This window comes from Liolophura sinensis, chromosome 8, assembly GCF_032854445.1.
Source record: "Liolophura sinensis isolate JHLJ2023 chromosome 8, CUHK_Ljap_v2, whole genome shotgun sequence".
Lineage (NCBI taxonomy): Eukaryota > Metazoa > Mollusca > Polyplacophora > Chitonida > Chitonidae > Liolophura > Liolophura sinensis.
The window spans coordinates 13,694,136-13,707,807 of NC_088302.1; the positions used below are offsets into that span (position 1 = coordinate 13,694,136).

The window sequence follows — 13,672 nt, forward strand, 5'->3', positions numbered from 1 at the left end:
GTTGTTTTCAAGGTAAGGCAGTAGTTAAAGGTGATTACATGAGGTGCAGGTCCAAACCCCGTCAGGGAATTAATAAATCTCAACCGTTTACTGAGTGTTTAAGAACTTTTAGTTCCTTTAACAGTTATTAATACGAAAGGCAAGCGAACTTTTGCGCGAATATATCATACCGTGTCATTTCAATGGGCAGGTAACTCATCACGAAAAACGCGTTCCTAAGAGTAAAAGACTGCACATTACCTTTTGTGCTCTTTCCCTCTGAGCCAAACTAAAAATGGGAAAAATCATTGAAAGAAAGACTAAGGAACAGACCGAGAAAACCAGCTTATCGAGCATACGACGAAGCAAACGACACAGATCACTCCCGATTTAGGAATTCATCTATGACAGCCTCTTGAAAGCCATGCCTGAAAACGTTTATACCTACTTTAACCCTGTCATATATTTGAATTTGAATATGATAGATTTAGTAGATCTTTTTAATGCTCAGTCCTTTTCATTTACTAGGATTCATATTGATGATCTAGTATCCCTAAACATGTCCAATGCGGTGAAAGAAATCTACCCACCTTTGTTGGATTTTCTTCATCATTTAAAAGCTAATAAATTGCATTGTAAGCATCACTGCATTTTTTTTACCTCATTCTGCTTAAGCCTTGGTGCTAGAGGGCGCGTAATTTGCTACTATTTATGTGTTTCCATGAACAGATGGAATAAAAGTCTGACTGAGGTAAATTGACACGAGGCAGTATTTCACCGGTTACGTGTAACCATTTGCCAACTATCACACTGTCGCCACTGCTGTGTTTTTTTCTCTGTATGCTGTACGTCTTAATTACGACAAATCTCTCTTACGTGTTACCAGCTTTATTTACGGTTCATACATTATTTCTTACATATTCCTTCCGGAAGTGGTGAATTAGGTTATTTTGGAGATGAGTATTGAGAATACAAGTATGGACTTGTCCGCGTCTGTAAATGGTCTACGAGTGGCATACAAATATCAGACCAAGGTTCAATTATACCGACATTGTAGTTCGCTGGTGTTTGCACTTTATTTATTTAACTGAGGTTTAACGCCATATTCAAAAACATTTCAGCTGGTTCTGTGCGTCAGTAGCCATGTCTACATGATGGATGAAGGGAACCGGAGATCCTGGACGAAAATTGTCGACATTTGGAAAGTAAATGACGAACTTTCTCACGCGTAGAACATACCTTGCGTATTTCCAGCATCCTTGAAAACTGTTGACTACCTGATTCCGTCTTATTTGCATACCTTATATACTTCCTTAGTTCTTTGGTGGTTTGTGTTATACGTCGTTTTGGGAGCGGGTCATGCGATTATTGACGTGGAACCTCCTTATTGGTTGACGGCTGATATATGAATGTTTCGACACATAGATATACGAGCTGAAAAAGTATGGGAAGCATTTCGAATGAATGGCAAGTGGTCTCATGGAAGACCATACTGATTTAGCGGCCTTGTGAGCACGCTCGACCGCTTAACGTCACCAAGGCCTTGGGGACGGTGAAGGCATCAGGACCTCGAGGATTCAATTCCAAGGCTGGAATTGCAGAAACACCTTTGTGTCATACTATTTTACAGGTGACGTACACGCGACGTACTTTCAATCAGGGAAGTGATCACCCCTATGGCAATTGATAGCAATCAACTAGACCACGACTTCGCAGAGGTAGCATTTTGCACGAAACCGCAACTCTCATCTCACTGCGAAAGACGCGGATCAAGAGTGCATTATACGCTTTGACTCCTGTTGCACAAGATTACGTTGCTTATAACTACTGTACCATATATGGCAACATATGTTCTCACCAAGACAGTTGCAATCAACAATTTGAACTGGAAGTCGAGAAAAGAAGTCAAATCTCTAAATGAATTACTGATGTTTATTTGGCAGTCTGGACACAAAAGAGCAAAATATTGCAGTGCATAATAGTATTTCTTGTCTCAGAATATCATGATATTTCTGTTTTACTTAAGGTATATATTTCCATAGTCACTCTTGAAATTTTCAGTTCAGTCTTATCCTGAGAATAGTTGTACACCTTAAAGTACAGACGTACAAGTCTAAAAGAGTTTGCCCCAAAGCCTCAGTTATTTTCTGCTATAGTAATCCGAAAAAAAATCATGACGAAACAGTTATTCTAGAGCTTCAGCGTTTTCGAGATTAAACGTTATAAGAACCGTATGTCTTGAACAAAACGTGTTTTACACGTTGATTAGTACAGACTAGAATAACCATTGAAGAAATACGTTTGCTCTCTGAACAGACGCGATTTCAGTTTTTCAAACTCCATTGAGAAAGAATATGCCAAATGGGTAGCTTCGGATGAGATATTATATTACTTCTTTTGTACACCCCACTTTTATTGTTTTCAAGAAAAGACATACATTTTGCACATAGATGCAGAATCATAACGGTTCAATTGTTTTGAAATGTAACATGTCAGTTCAACTATTCATTATTATTATGTAGAGTTTTGGCATGGAAGTTTAACAAATATATATCATTATCTTGAATTTTAACAGATCATTTTATCATTTCTGTAATATTATGCTGGGTTTTACATGGCAGTTGAAACATTCATTATCATCATATTGAGTTTAACATATGAGAACCACGATTCATCACCGTTACATTGAATGTTTGCACGATACTTTGGGACACACAATGTCACAACAAATTTTTATATTGCATGTTACGATTGCCACAACACAGTTAAATTATGTGCCGTAAGAAATAAGAATTGTATAATGCTGATTGTAAAACTGAAAGAAGTAGTCAATTACTCAGTTCGTATACGTTACAGCGCATGCGCCGCTCTATACGTTTGCTTTACATCATGGCCTCCACTTGAGCTTGAAAAACGTCAAGGTCACTGTTGTCACGGTGACGAGGCAGAAAGTGATGTCAGAACACATCAAGGTTCTAACGGACACCTGAAACAATTATATTGGCCTATGCTAATTATAGGACCTTAGTGATGTGGCTGAGTCCACAAAAGGGCACGTCCGTCGCACAGGACCCAAAGGTAGTGACAGTAATGTAAAGTGAGCCTAGGGAGCGGCACATGCGCTGGGAGGAGTATTCACACAGTTTGTTTGCTTTCTTTGTACACCATGTCCATTAGCTGTCTTCTATATTTAACGTTAACAACTGCGTATCGCATTTTCAGAGGACTTACATACTTAAGTGGTGAAATAGTAACGGTTAAATTAATACCCTGGTTTTAAATGGTCGATTATATTGTTATTTATTGATTTATTAATTTATTTCATTAACGCAGAACTCAAGAATATTTCACTTATACAGCGGTGGCCAGCATTATGGTGGGAGGGAAACCCAAAACCATACGCAATCTTTCCACATACGACTGGAGAGGAAGCCAATGTGAGCTGGACTTGAACTCACAGCGACCGCATTGGCCAGAAGCTCCTGGGTCACTGAGCTGCACTACCACACTAGCCATTAGCCACGAGGAAAACACGAGTATATTGTTAACATCAAGTGTCATCTTTTTAACTATACATAGGCACGTCCGACAATGCCTAATAGGGAATATGCTACATCTGGAAAAGCACCAGGTTGAATTTCTAGCTTAATAATATTTTTCGTCATTCAGCAGTTGAAAAGATGTCCCCTATTTACTACGGACACGAGTGTGTTTACATCGTACCCTGATAGCACAATCCAATAACTGAGGACAAATATCTGACAATTATTAAGCCTTCATCATAGTAACTTTAAAACAGGTGAAGCTGAAACTTTGCTGTGTTTATGTGGAATATTGAAGAACAATCATTCAAAATGATATACCATTTAACAATCCTACTACAAATGCTCACCATGCTGACATGGTGAAAGAAAGTTCCATCTACAGAAAGGTCTGTAGCAGAAAATCGAACATTATGTCCAGGAAGAATTACCCCTGACTTACTAAACAGCACGTATTATGCAGAACAATCTCTGTCTCTGCGCGTTGAACAATGCCGTTGATTACCCTGAGATTTGCGGTTCGGTGCATAACCGACTCTATTGATATAGAACGGTTAATCGTAATACAAATATACCATAAAATACACAACATGTAATAGTATGCGAATTTAAGCGGTGTATACATGGAAGATACACGTTGTCGTTATCATGGCACGTGTTTCAAGGAACACCAAACAATTAATCCCAATTAACACCAAATATACTATTTCGTGAAGGACAACTTCACTCTCTAATGATTTGTTCCGGACAGTTATCATTTCTTCAGTTGGTCTAGTGGTCCTCAGCTAAAGTCGAGCTTCATCATTTGGATTGCGTAATCTCAAATCTCTTTCAGTGACCAAAGTCGTAATAGCATTCCTTCAAACGTTTCCATCTGGGCAGTCCAAACAGAACGTAAAATCGTCACCACAAGCGATTGTCTCTTCCAGCTATAGATCATTTGATGAGCTGAATTGCCTTCTCGCAAAAAGCCAGAGGACACTTTTTTAAAAGCTCTGTAGCGATTGGCTACTTTCTACTAGTTGGACAGAAATGTCAGTATCTGACAAATATTCGGCGTCGCAAAAGTCACTCTGCATTTAAGTTCCAAGCCAGATACAAATCACAAATATCTTCAGATTATCTATTAGAGCAAAATGCTTTCAGAAATGTCATAAAAATCTGTTCCACAGCCACGGTCAGACACCGTTACCCGCGTTACTTTTAACACTGGTTCACTGTCTACTGGAGTCAGAAAACGTTGTTCCTACAACTTGGTATAGGTCAGCTGTGATAATATATGACTAACACCCGTAGTTTGATAAGACCCTCAAGTATAAAGGGAAGGGTCAAAATGTAGTGTGCTTTGATCCTTGAAAACACATTCACAGACAATGTTTGTACTCAGTAATTTTCAGCGAGTTTTGTGTCCCAAATCCACCCTTATTAAACTGGATTTATCTGGAGTGGGAGTAAATGAACCACTGCCATGACAACACCACCACCGCGAAAAGAAGTTCTCGTGGTCGCTTTCCCAGCCACGTAACCCAACGTGACTTCAGAGTCTTGATGTGTTGTGTTATTAGTGAGGAAAACATCCGTTGTCAATGACAACACTGGATATGGGTATTACTGTTTGTGGCAAGAGCAATCGAGAAAACGCAGCAAGTTTATTGATGGCGTTGGCTGCTATAAATTCTGCACCGCGTCCAATAACATTTGGTCTTCCGGCTATGTCGAAGAACACGAATGACAGCAGCGCGCCTTGTAGTTGCCATAGCGACACATCTTTAACCATTTCACCATTCCGCAGTATTTCGAATCATCCAGACATTCTGAAATCAGCAATGAAACAGGAGTGTGAATGACAAACAGGTCAACACTGATGAACCCATAGGGGCATTTTCTTCAAATTCCACTGATGAATTTATTTCAGAAATAATTTCATTCGAATGTTGATGTTCCATAAAGACAGCTAATTCATGTTAAGGTCATAACAAATACCATGCGTTTTTCAGACTTTGAGATCATTGTAATAATGGGAAAGGTCACATAAAAAGGAAGTCTGTATTGAAGTCCGTGGACACTACGGTTGAAAGCTCTAATGTGGTGACGTTATAACATAACACAACTGAGAACAATGGTAAGGGTGTTAGCAGGGCATTACCATATGGGCTATACCATCTGCCTGACCGTAAAATCTAATTTAGGAGGTATGGAGTGTGAACTCATATTGCATACGTATAACTACATTTCTCATGTGCCATGTGCAGAGCATATGTTTGGTCTACAGAAGAACATGAACTTTCCCGTTAGAAACAGCGTTACGTAAAGTCGTTTATTACAACATCACATTTGTTTACTTAACTTGAGATTTCTTTTCTTTTCGCCCACATAAACTTTAAACCCAATACATAAGTGTCACACTGTGGAAAAAATAAAGCACCTTTTTTCTCTTTGGAAGGGACTAGATGTTATTATGTTTCAAAGTCATAACATTATATAATTCTGCATAAACGTTCAAATCTCCACAGTTCAACCCCGGCTAAAACTTACACTATTTAACATTAAGAACATAGTGATACCGTAACTTAATAAGCTCATTTATCGCAAGTGTCTTGACACATAATTACAAGCAAATAATAAAAATAATATCTCAATGCTTATTTAGCATACAGTCCATTTCTGCTAAAAAACATTTGTAACTCAAAGGGGTATCTTTGTTCATTTATTTATTTGATTAATTGGTGTTCATTGCCGCATTCGTGAATTTTTAAATTTATGTGATGGTGGCCAAGTTTATGGATGTAGGACATAGGACTACCCGGAGGCGCCCTTTGTCAGGAATCTGACAAATCTCCTGATTTAAAGCCACCGACGACTGAATTTGTCCACGCAACATCAATGGTGAAGGGACTGAGAGTCGAAGCGAGCCAGCGCTTTATCAGGCTGAGTCAGCAAGGACAAGGGAGTATGTAATAAAGTTAAGATAAAAAGATTGCAAAGATGAACGTATGTCGTGCTTTCTAATCATTGTTTGTTAATTGTGTGTGTGGGGGGGGGGAGGGGGGGGGGTAAGTTTTTAGTCACCTGCCAGGAACTGTCAAATTTCTAATCAAGAGACATTGAATGTCTTCAAATGTCTTAACATCGTTTCCCAAGAAGTTTCTTGTTTACCGTAAATCTATAAAAGGTACACCTAAATGTGCTTCAAATGCACAAATCAACGGATTCATTTTTTCTTTGGCGTCTTCACAGGGTGAAAAAAGCTTTCTATGGCTGTATAGACAAATTGATGGGGAACATCATCGCGCTTTGAACGTGTACATTCAAAGGCTACTGTGGATACACATTCCAATGTATTTTTTCGTCTTGGGAAGAAAGGGCAGCGAGGAAATTTCTAAGATATTCTTCCATCTAACTTAACAGCTCGGATCCGCGGCCGAGAAGACCGAATTCCAACCAGCTTTTTTCTTGACACCTCCTTAATTCAACCTAATGCCGCCCTTAGAAAGGGTTTGAACTGGCCTAATTCGAACTGACATTTCGAACAGACGCAAAAGCCTGCCCTCCACATTAAGATCAGTGGCTCAAAAAGCAGCCTGTCGTCCGAGTTGCTAGTCATCATTAACAGTGTACTTTCCGCCAATTATCAGCCGTGAGAATGGCACCCTACATAGCGTAGAGAAGCAGTAGGTACAACGGGAGCATACTTCGTCCTACTTTTACTATACTTCCAGCCAGCATATACTGCTTTTACTATACCTCCCTCAGCCAGCTCCATTCCAGAGCTCTATTTATTACGGCAGTTTATATGTCGCAAGAAGTAGTACACTTAGAAAAGTAATATTCTGATATCTCTTCTACTTACCAGTCCATTAGTCTATTTTTGTGAAACACATAACGCCATATAACTACTTTTGAAAATACATTGCTCTATATTTAGAGAAGTTCAAAGGCATAGCATTTATGGCATGGAGAGAAAACCAAAACCATTATATTCCATTGTATCTATGTAGCAACTATCAAGCCGGATTTCATTATATACAGTACAACGTGGGATTTTCAAATGACGAGTGAATCTTTCTTGGTCATGACCAAGTATGTTTATGACATTTCTGGACATTTCTGTCCCTCGTTTTCCATTTGATCTCATTAGTAGTTATCTGTATTTAAATAACCATAGAGGTCGTAACATCAGGTCACCCAAAGAGATATTCATCTTTAACTGAAAAACTTCCCACGAAAATTGTCGACTGGAACGAAACAATGGCGGTTTTACTCCGTAACGACAATAATAAAACGACAGGATCGAAGTCATGACCACAGGTTCGTTGATGCACACCATTAATTCCACTCTCACCTGAAGTACATCGGAGAACCGGACATCTCTTCATCGTTGGCGGTTTGACTTTGTCCAAACAATATCTCGGATTCGCTGGCATACCACTTTCCCCGCCAGATACAGACAATGCTCCTTGCTTTGTAACGGGCTTGGCCACATTCAGGGGTGCACTATACAGAAAGGCACAAAAGAAATAATGTACAGAAATTGTTCTTTACATTCTCCAGTGCACAAAAACAGCTTCATATTTGATATTTTGCATGTAAATGGCGACAAATATAAATTTTATTCTTGTACGCAAGTATTGACAGAGCACGAATCTGACTTGCCGTATTTTCTTTCCTAATCCCCAAATTAGCACAACTTCACGCTTAACGCTCAAAAAGAGTGAGCCTTATAATATCTATCTCCGCTTCACAAGCCTGTTAATAGAATTTGTGCAATTGTCTTCAACCGAGACATATTTGTGCATGGAAGAAATGGTATTGTGACGAATCACCAAACGGAAGACGGCAGTGAGCTGCATTCGGTCCATTAACTTTGTTGATCTGAGCAAGGCATTTTTTTTACTCCTTTCCTATAATGTTTTAATTTGTATCATCAAAATCCATCATACCTTCTTTCTGACAAAGTTATTGATGCCTTTTATTTCGTTCTTACATCTGCGGTATATATGCAGGCATCCAAGTCACCTGAGATTTTAAACTTGAGTTATACATTTAAATAAGTTAATAAGAGTTTTAATTTGATTTATGACTGGCTTCAACATATGTCGTCCTTGAACGTTGATTTATTAAGGTTTAACTAACGCGTATCAGAAAAAGAGATATGAATACGGGTAATTGTTGCCTTTATGGTTGACGAATGTGACTGTTGTTTGACGCCATACTCAAATTTTTCCTTATTCGATGGATGGAGGAAACCACAGAGTACCACGACAAAACCAATGACCTTCTGCAAGGTATTGGCGAACTTTTCCACCTGTCAACCGCTCACTATCACAAGGCCCCACGCAACTAATGGTTGTATTACTGTTGAAGAAGAAGAAAAAAAAACGACACAAATAGGCTATTTATGCTTTAATAAGGCTTATTAACCAATAATGCAGTCTTTACGCCTACAAACTCAGAGGTTTATACTCGGTGTGTTTTGCCTCACCCGACGCGTATTCTTACCTCACCCCATGACGACGCCTTCCAGACAGGAAGACAAGTGTTTTTATCACATGTATCCACACAGGGTTCCTGATCTCTCCCCTCGTTTTCACATATTGCGTTGGTGTTTTGCGTTCCATCCCATACGCAACACTGAAACACGAAGGCAGGAAATGTAGGTCTTTTAACGTACAATTGGTATAATAATTGCATTTCCCAGCCCTTATGTAGATCTATAATTACGTGCATGAAGCAAATATGCAGTTAAATGTCTTAGTCGCTGGTCTCACAGCTCATCAAAGAACCACAGCAACACACAAAGGCGAAGAGGTTCTATTCTTAGCCGCTAATTGTCGTTTTTAACATTGAGGGAATGGCTCTCGGCAACTCAATTACGCCAATAACGATGTTTTGGTAAATCAAACTCCCTTAAGTTCGAGACGAATGCGTTACATTTCGTCTCCTTCGACGCCGTTTTGATAGCAGGTATCGTCAGTTGTGTCAGTGTTACACTATCCACTTGATGGATACAATGAAAGGTTTCTCCTGGCGGGCCCTAGCCCTATACTTTAGGCCTCAGTGGTGAAGAGTATACACTTTTGTTAGATAAAAGGTTGTTCTCTGTTGACAAACTCTGATATTGTACAAAACATAAATGGCAATACAACCCAAAATACTTTATCTTCTAACACAAGCCATGGGTCTGAAAGACTGAAGTAGAGTTAATCACAATTTTAGAACATGAACTCACATTCAATAAACTCACAACTGAAATCAGTTAAAAAGTGTTAGTCGGAGTTCATTTATAAATCTCTGAGTTTGATCGTCGAGTTTATGATCCATAATTAAGGATGTTTTTCTCAAGCCTAGCATTTAACAGTACTAAAAGATAAATGGCCAGTTACTGAGAATGCGAGTTTGTAACCAACTTCCGAATATTCATGGCATTTCTGAATGTACTAAGTGTATAGAAAAAGGTATATATGTTGCGCTTTCGTGCTTTTCCTTACTTTGTGGCACAGCACTGCGAAAATGAAATGTAATAAATAAATCACAAAACATTTTTTCCTTACTTTTGTGCGTGTAATATTAACATCACACTTCCAGTCTCCAATACAGGTCCTTTTTCTGGATGGTCTCTGTAGGCCTTGCCTTCTACAATGTTTCAGAGGATATTCCCTGATTATGTCTCTCTCGTAAAGTTCACAAGTAATTTCCCTCCTCTGAATACCGGATGCACCGCAGAGCGCTGGACAGTCTGACCAGGGCCCGTGCATGTACAACAAGACAGCCCCGCTGGAGTAATTTTTAATATGCTTTTTGGTCGTGAAGTTTTTCATTCTGTTCTGGAGATAAACTTGTAATCGGTTTCTCTGGACCTCTGCTTCAGCTGGTGTGTGGACCCTAAGGTATAAGGAAGCCACGACAGTTCCAACCACACATGTAAATACTGTGTTGTTATCCATGGCGTGGGTCCGTCTAATCCGGACTTTTCCACTCTTCAACTCACGTACATGCTTACCATGTCCTATGGACATTCCGTTCCGAAGCCAGACAAGACTGGGCCTCTTGCCGCCGGTAGTTTTGCATCGAACTGTCACCCTTGTGCCTAGTAAAACACTCGCCTCACCACCCACGCTTAAGACGACCTTCCTCACTGGGTTCAACTGGAACAACTTGGATTTATCCTCTTTGATTCGTATTTTTTTAGGACAAGGCACTGCCTGACAACTTTGAATGGCTTGCGGTCTCTCTCCGTAGTTGCAGTTCTGAGATTTGGTGTCGGTGTATGTGCCGACCGGAAGCATCTTCATACACTTTACAAGCCGGTATTGTTCTCCCTTACCACACGTACTGGAACACTGGAAAACGCAATTTAGAATACTGAATCGTAAACTCGTCTATCATTTGTCAGAACTGTGACCAGCTACTGGTGCACAACTCTAGAATTTACTTACAATTTGAGAAAAATAAAAGAACATACTAATCATTATAGTTGGCGTAAACTGAAGATCGTCAGAGAGATATGTTTATCATGGGCACATTTGCAGGGAAGGGCAAAGGGCAGTGAGCGATGGAGAAAACTATACTACTTCTGCCTTAGAATTTCTACGTAGCATGCAGGTCAACACCAAGACAAAAAGGCGATATGACAATAATAACTGATCCAACACACTTTTCTTCAACATACATAAATTAAGCTAAATGGAATTACAATCAACCTAGCTCTGAGAGCGGTTGTCCATGTTCCCAGCTCATCTTGCACATTAACCTGTCTGAATCGTTACATTCACTAACATGGAACTCGGTATTGTCGCCTGCGTGGTCCTCAAAATGTCAAGGCTGTACATGTGAAAACATGGACGCCGTGATCTTAAATTATTCTGTTTCCATATCACCTCATTTAATGAATAATTAAGACCATATTGTCGCAAGTATTGCAAAAATAAACGAGTCATCTATTCGGACTGCCTGAGAATGACTTTGTGATATGAAGGCAGAATTATCATAGGGATGAAAGAAATATGTTCCTGTAGCTTACGGCGTCGACACCTTGAGGACAGTGAACTCGAAAAGTTCCACGTTAGAGGATAGAAGAGTACAAATCTGTATTTCTGAAAGTTAAGCTGGGAAGAATAAAACAGATCTCAGATCTATTGCCCACGATATGATGCCATACACTATGATATGATACCACGGCGGATTGACAGACAGGGGCTATCGAGAAAACGACTTAATGAATTAATAATTCAGCTATGCATTGTCCAAATTTGCCACCACATCTTAACCTTACTCTCCTTCGAATTAAAGAATGAATGAATGATTATGGCTTTTCATATCTCCATCTAAATTTTAAGCTGCAAGATTTGAAATCAGGTTTCAAAATTCTAATTCTGTTCACTTCTAATAGATCGTGACGCATGAGCAGCACATCCAGGTGGAGACCGGATTTAGTTCCTGCAGACTATTGCGCACCTGACTCCATTCCCCTGTCCACCAAAACGTAGCACAAGTGTTTGTATTACAGCTCCTGTTCCTCGGTGGCGCCGGAAGTCCACACATGACATCTGGAAGTGGTAAGGTCTCATTACTCCTCAACGTCACTTCCTGTATACACGCGACGGTCCGTGACATCACACCACCTCCGCACGTGACCGAGCAGTTCCCAAAGATTCCCGTCCGCCATCTGCAATGTTCAGAATGAGTGCATGGATGATTATGGCTTAACGAGACTTAACAGGATTATATAGGAATGTTTCCCACTTATCGTAATTGGGGCCTTAGCTTTGTAGTCTTTAACCATTCCTGTCTAACGACGTTTTGGGAGCTAACTGGTAAAGCAAAACTCATGCATTGCAAAAGGAACAATTGGCATTTAAGTGAGGACCCCAATCCCCATTGCGCAGGAAAAAGTACCTCATTTCCAGTCCAGGGACCCGTTTTACAAAGCCGCCGCAATATGTTGCCAGGTAAAATAGGCCAGGCGCGATTTAAGACTGTTTCCTAAAACAGACCTCAGGAGTCGGTATTCACGAAGCATTCGTAAAGTTACGTGCACATAACTACCATGCCTGGTAACTAACACTGTAGGCATTCGTAACCACCATAGTTACGTGTTAGTCAAGAGGGCTTCGTGGATCAGACCCGTTATATTCCATCCTCATTAGAACAACACATTACTTTTGGCCTATAATTTTCTGAATTTTGAGTTTTTTTGCAGTGATCACTGATTCTGCAAATATTTCCCGAAATGAAGCCGACATCGTCGAAAATAGCAAAACTGTCTCGAATCCCAGGACTATTAAGTCTCAGATTAACACAAGTACCCTTCTTTATTATACTGATAAATACAAACCGAATTTGGGCAGCTGACGAGTCCTTATTGTCCTACAATATTATTCACATCTGGTAAATCTCACCTAGGTGGACACGGAATATCATTGCAAAGTCGTCTCTCGCTCGGGGGTCTATTCTTGGAGTCACACAATGACGAGTTCACCCTGGTACCATTCTGGACGCACTCAATTAGCGTCTCCTGTACTCCTGTCGACGCATAGGTAAAAACTGAACAAAGTGACCACTTTTCTATTTAGGAGAATATGTCCATAACTACTATTGAAGGTCATGTTATCTTGGGCGATATGTTCAAATAGACATTTAGATTTACCAGGATCATCCACTACGATTTCAGTGTCGTCGATATTTTGCTCCTTGTGGCAATAAATCAATATTATTATTTCTTAAACAATTCTGTGTAAGTAGATGGTTGTTCGTGGTTGAAATGCCCACCTTCCTTTCCATTTAATAACGTTGCTATGTTAACATGTTTGCATAAAATTCAATGAAAATTTTTATTTTTTTGATATTAAAAATTACTGCATTCGTGTTTTTCAAAACTTTCTTACTTGGACGCTATGTATATGAATACTTGTTTTTTTTATGTATATATGTCTATGTTTAACTCTACAGAGGTTTAAGGCTAACGTAAAACTGCACAATTTAGGTTGTGTCTTACTTCTATTTTTGGATGACATTATAAGTCTTGCATCTTATGCACTCATCATTTAAATCAATCAAATGTAATATAAAATTACATGACTGACCGCTACTAGTGAAACGTAATTTCTGACAAGTCGACTAAGATTGGTGAAGATTATTTAATCGACATCTGG

At 39.5% G+C, this 13,672-nt stretch overlaps 1 protein-coding gene across 2 annotated transcripts in view; it reads right to left on the bottom strand.

Annotated features, from left to right (window-relative positions):
* Positions 1 to 1,914: 1,914 nt before the first annotated feature.
* LOC135472601 (ADAMTS-like protein 1) overlaps positions 1,915 to 13,672 on the bottom strand; it is a 57,793-nt gene continuing 46,035 nt past the window's right edge. For both annotated transcript variants that reach the window (XM_064752171.1, XM_064752172.1), the window contains exons 12-17: positions 12,920 to 13,043; positions 11,976 to 12,186; positions 10,073 to 10,861; positions 9,021 to 9,152; positions 7,864 to 8,015; positions 1,915 to 5,335 (exon numbers count right to left, since the gene is read on the bottom strand). In XM_064752171.1, coding sequence (XP_064608241.1) covers positions 5,323 to 5,335; positions 7,864 to 8,015; positions 9,021 to 9,152; positions 10,073 to 10,861; positions 11,976 to 12,186; positions 12,920 to 13,043 — 1,421 coding nt within the window. In that variant the 3' untranslated portion in view covers positions 1,915 to 5,322. The remainder of the gene's footprint in view (positions 5,336 to 7,863; positions 8,016 to 9,020; positions 9,153 to 10,072; positions 10,862 to 11,975; positions 12,187 to 12,919; positions 13,044 to 13,672) is intronic.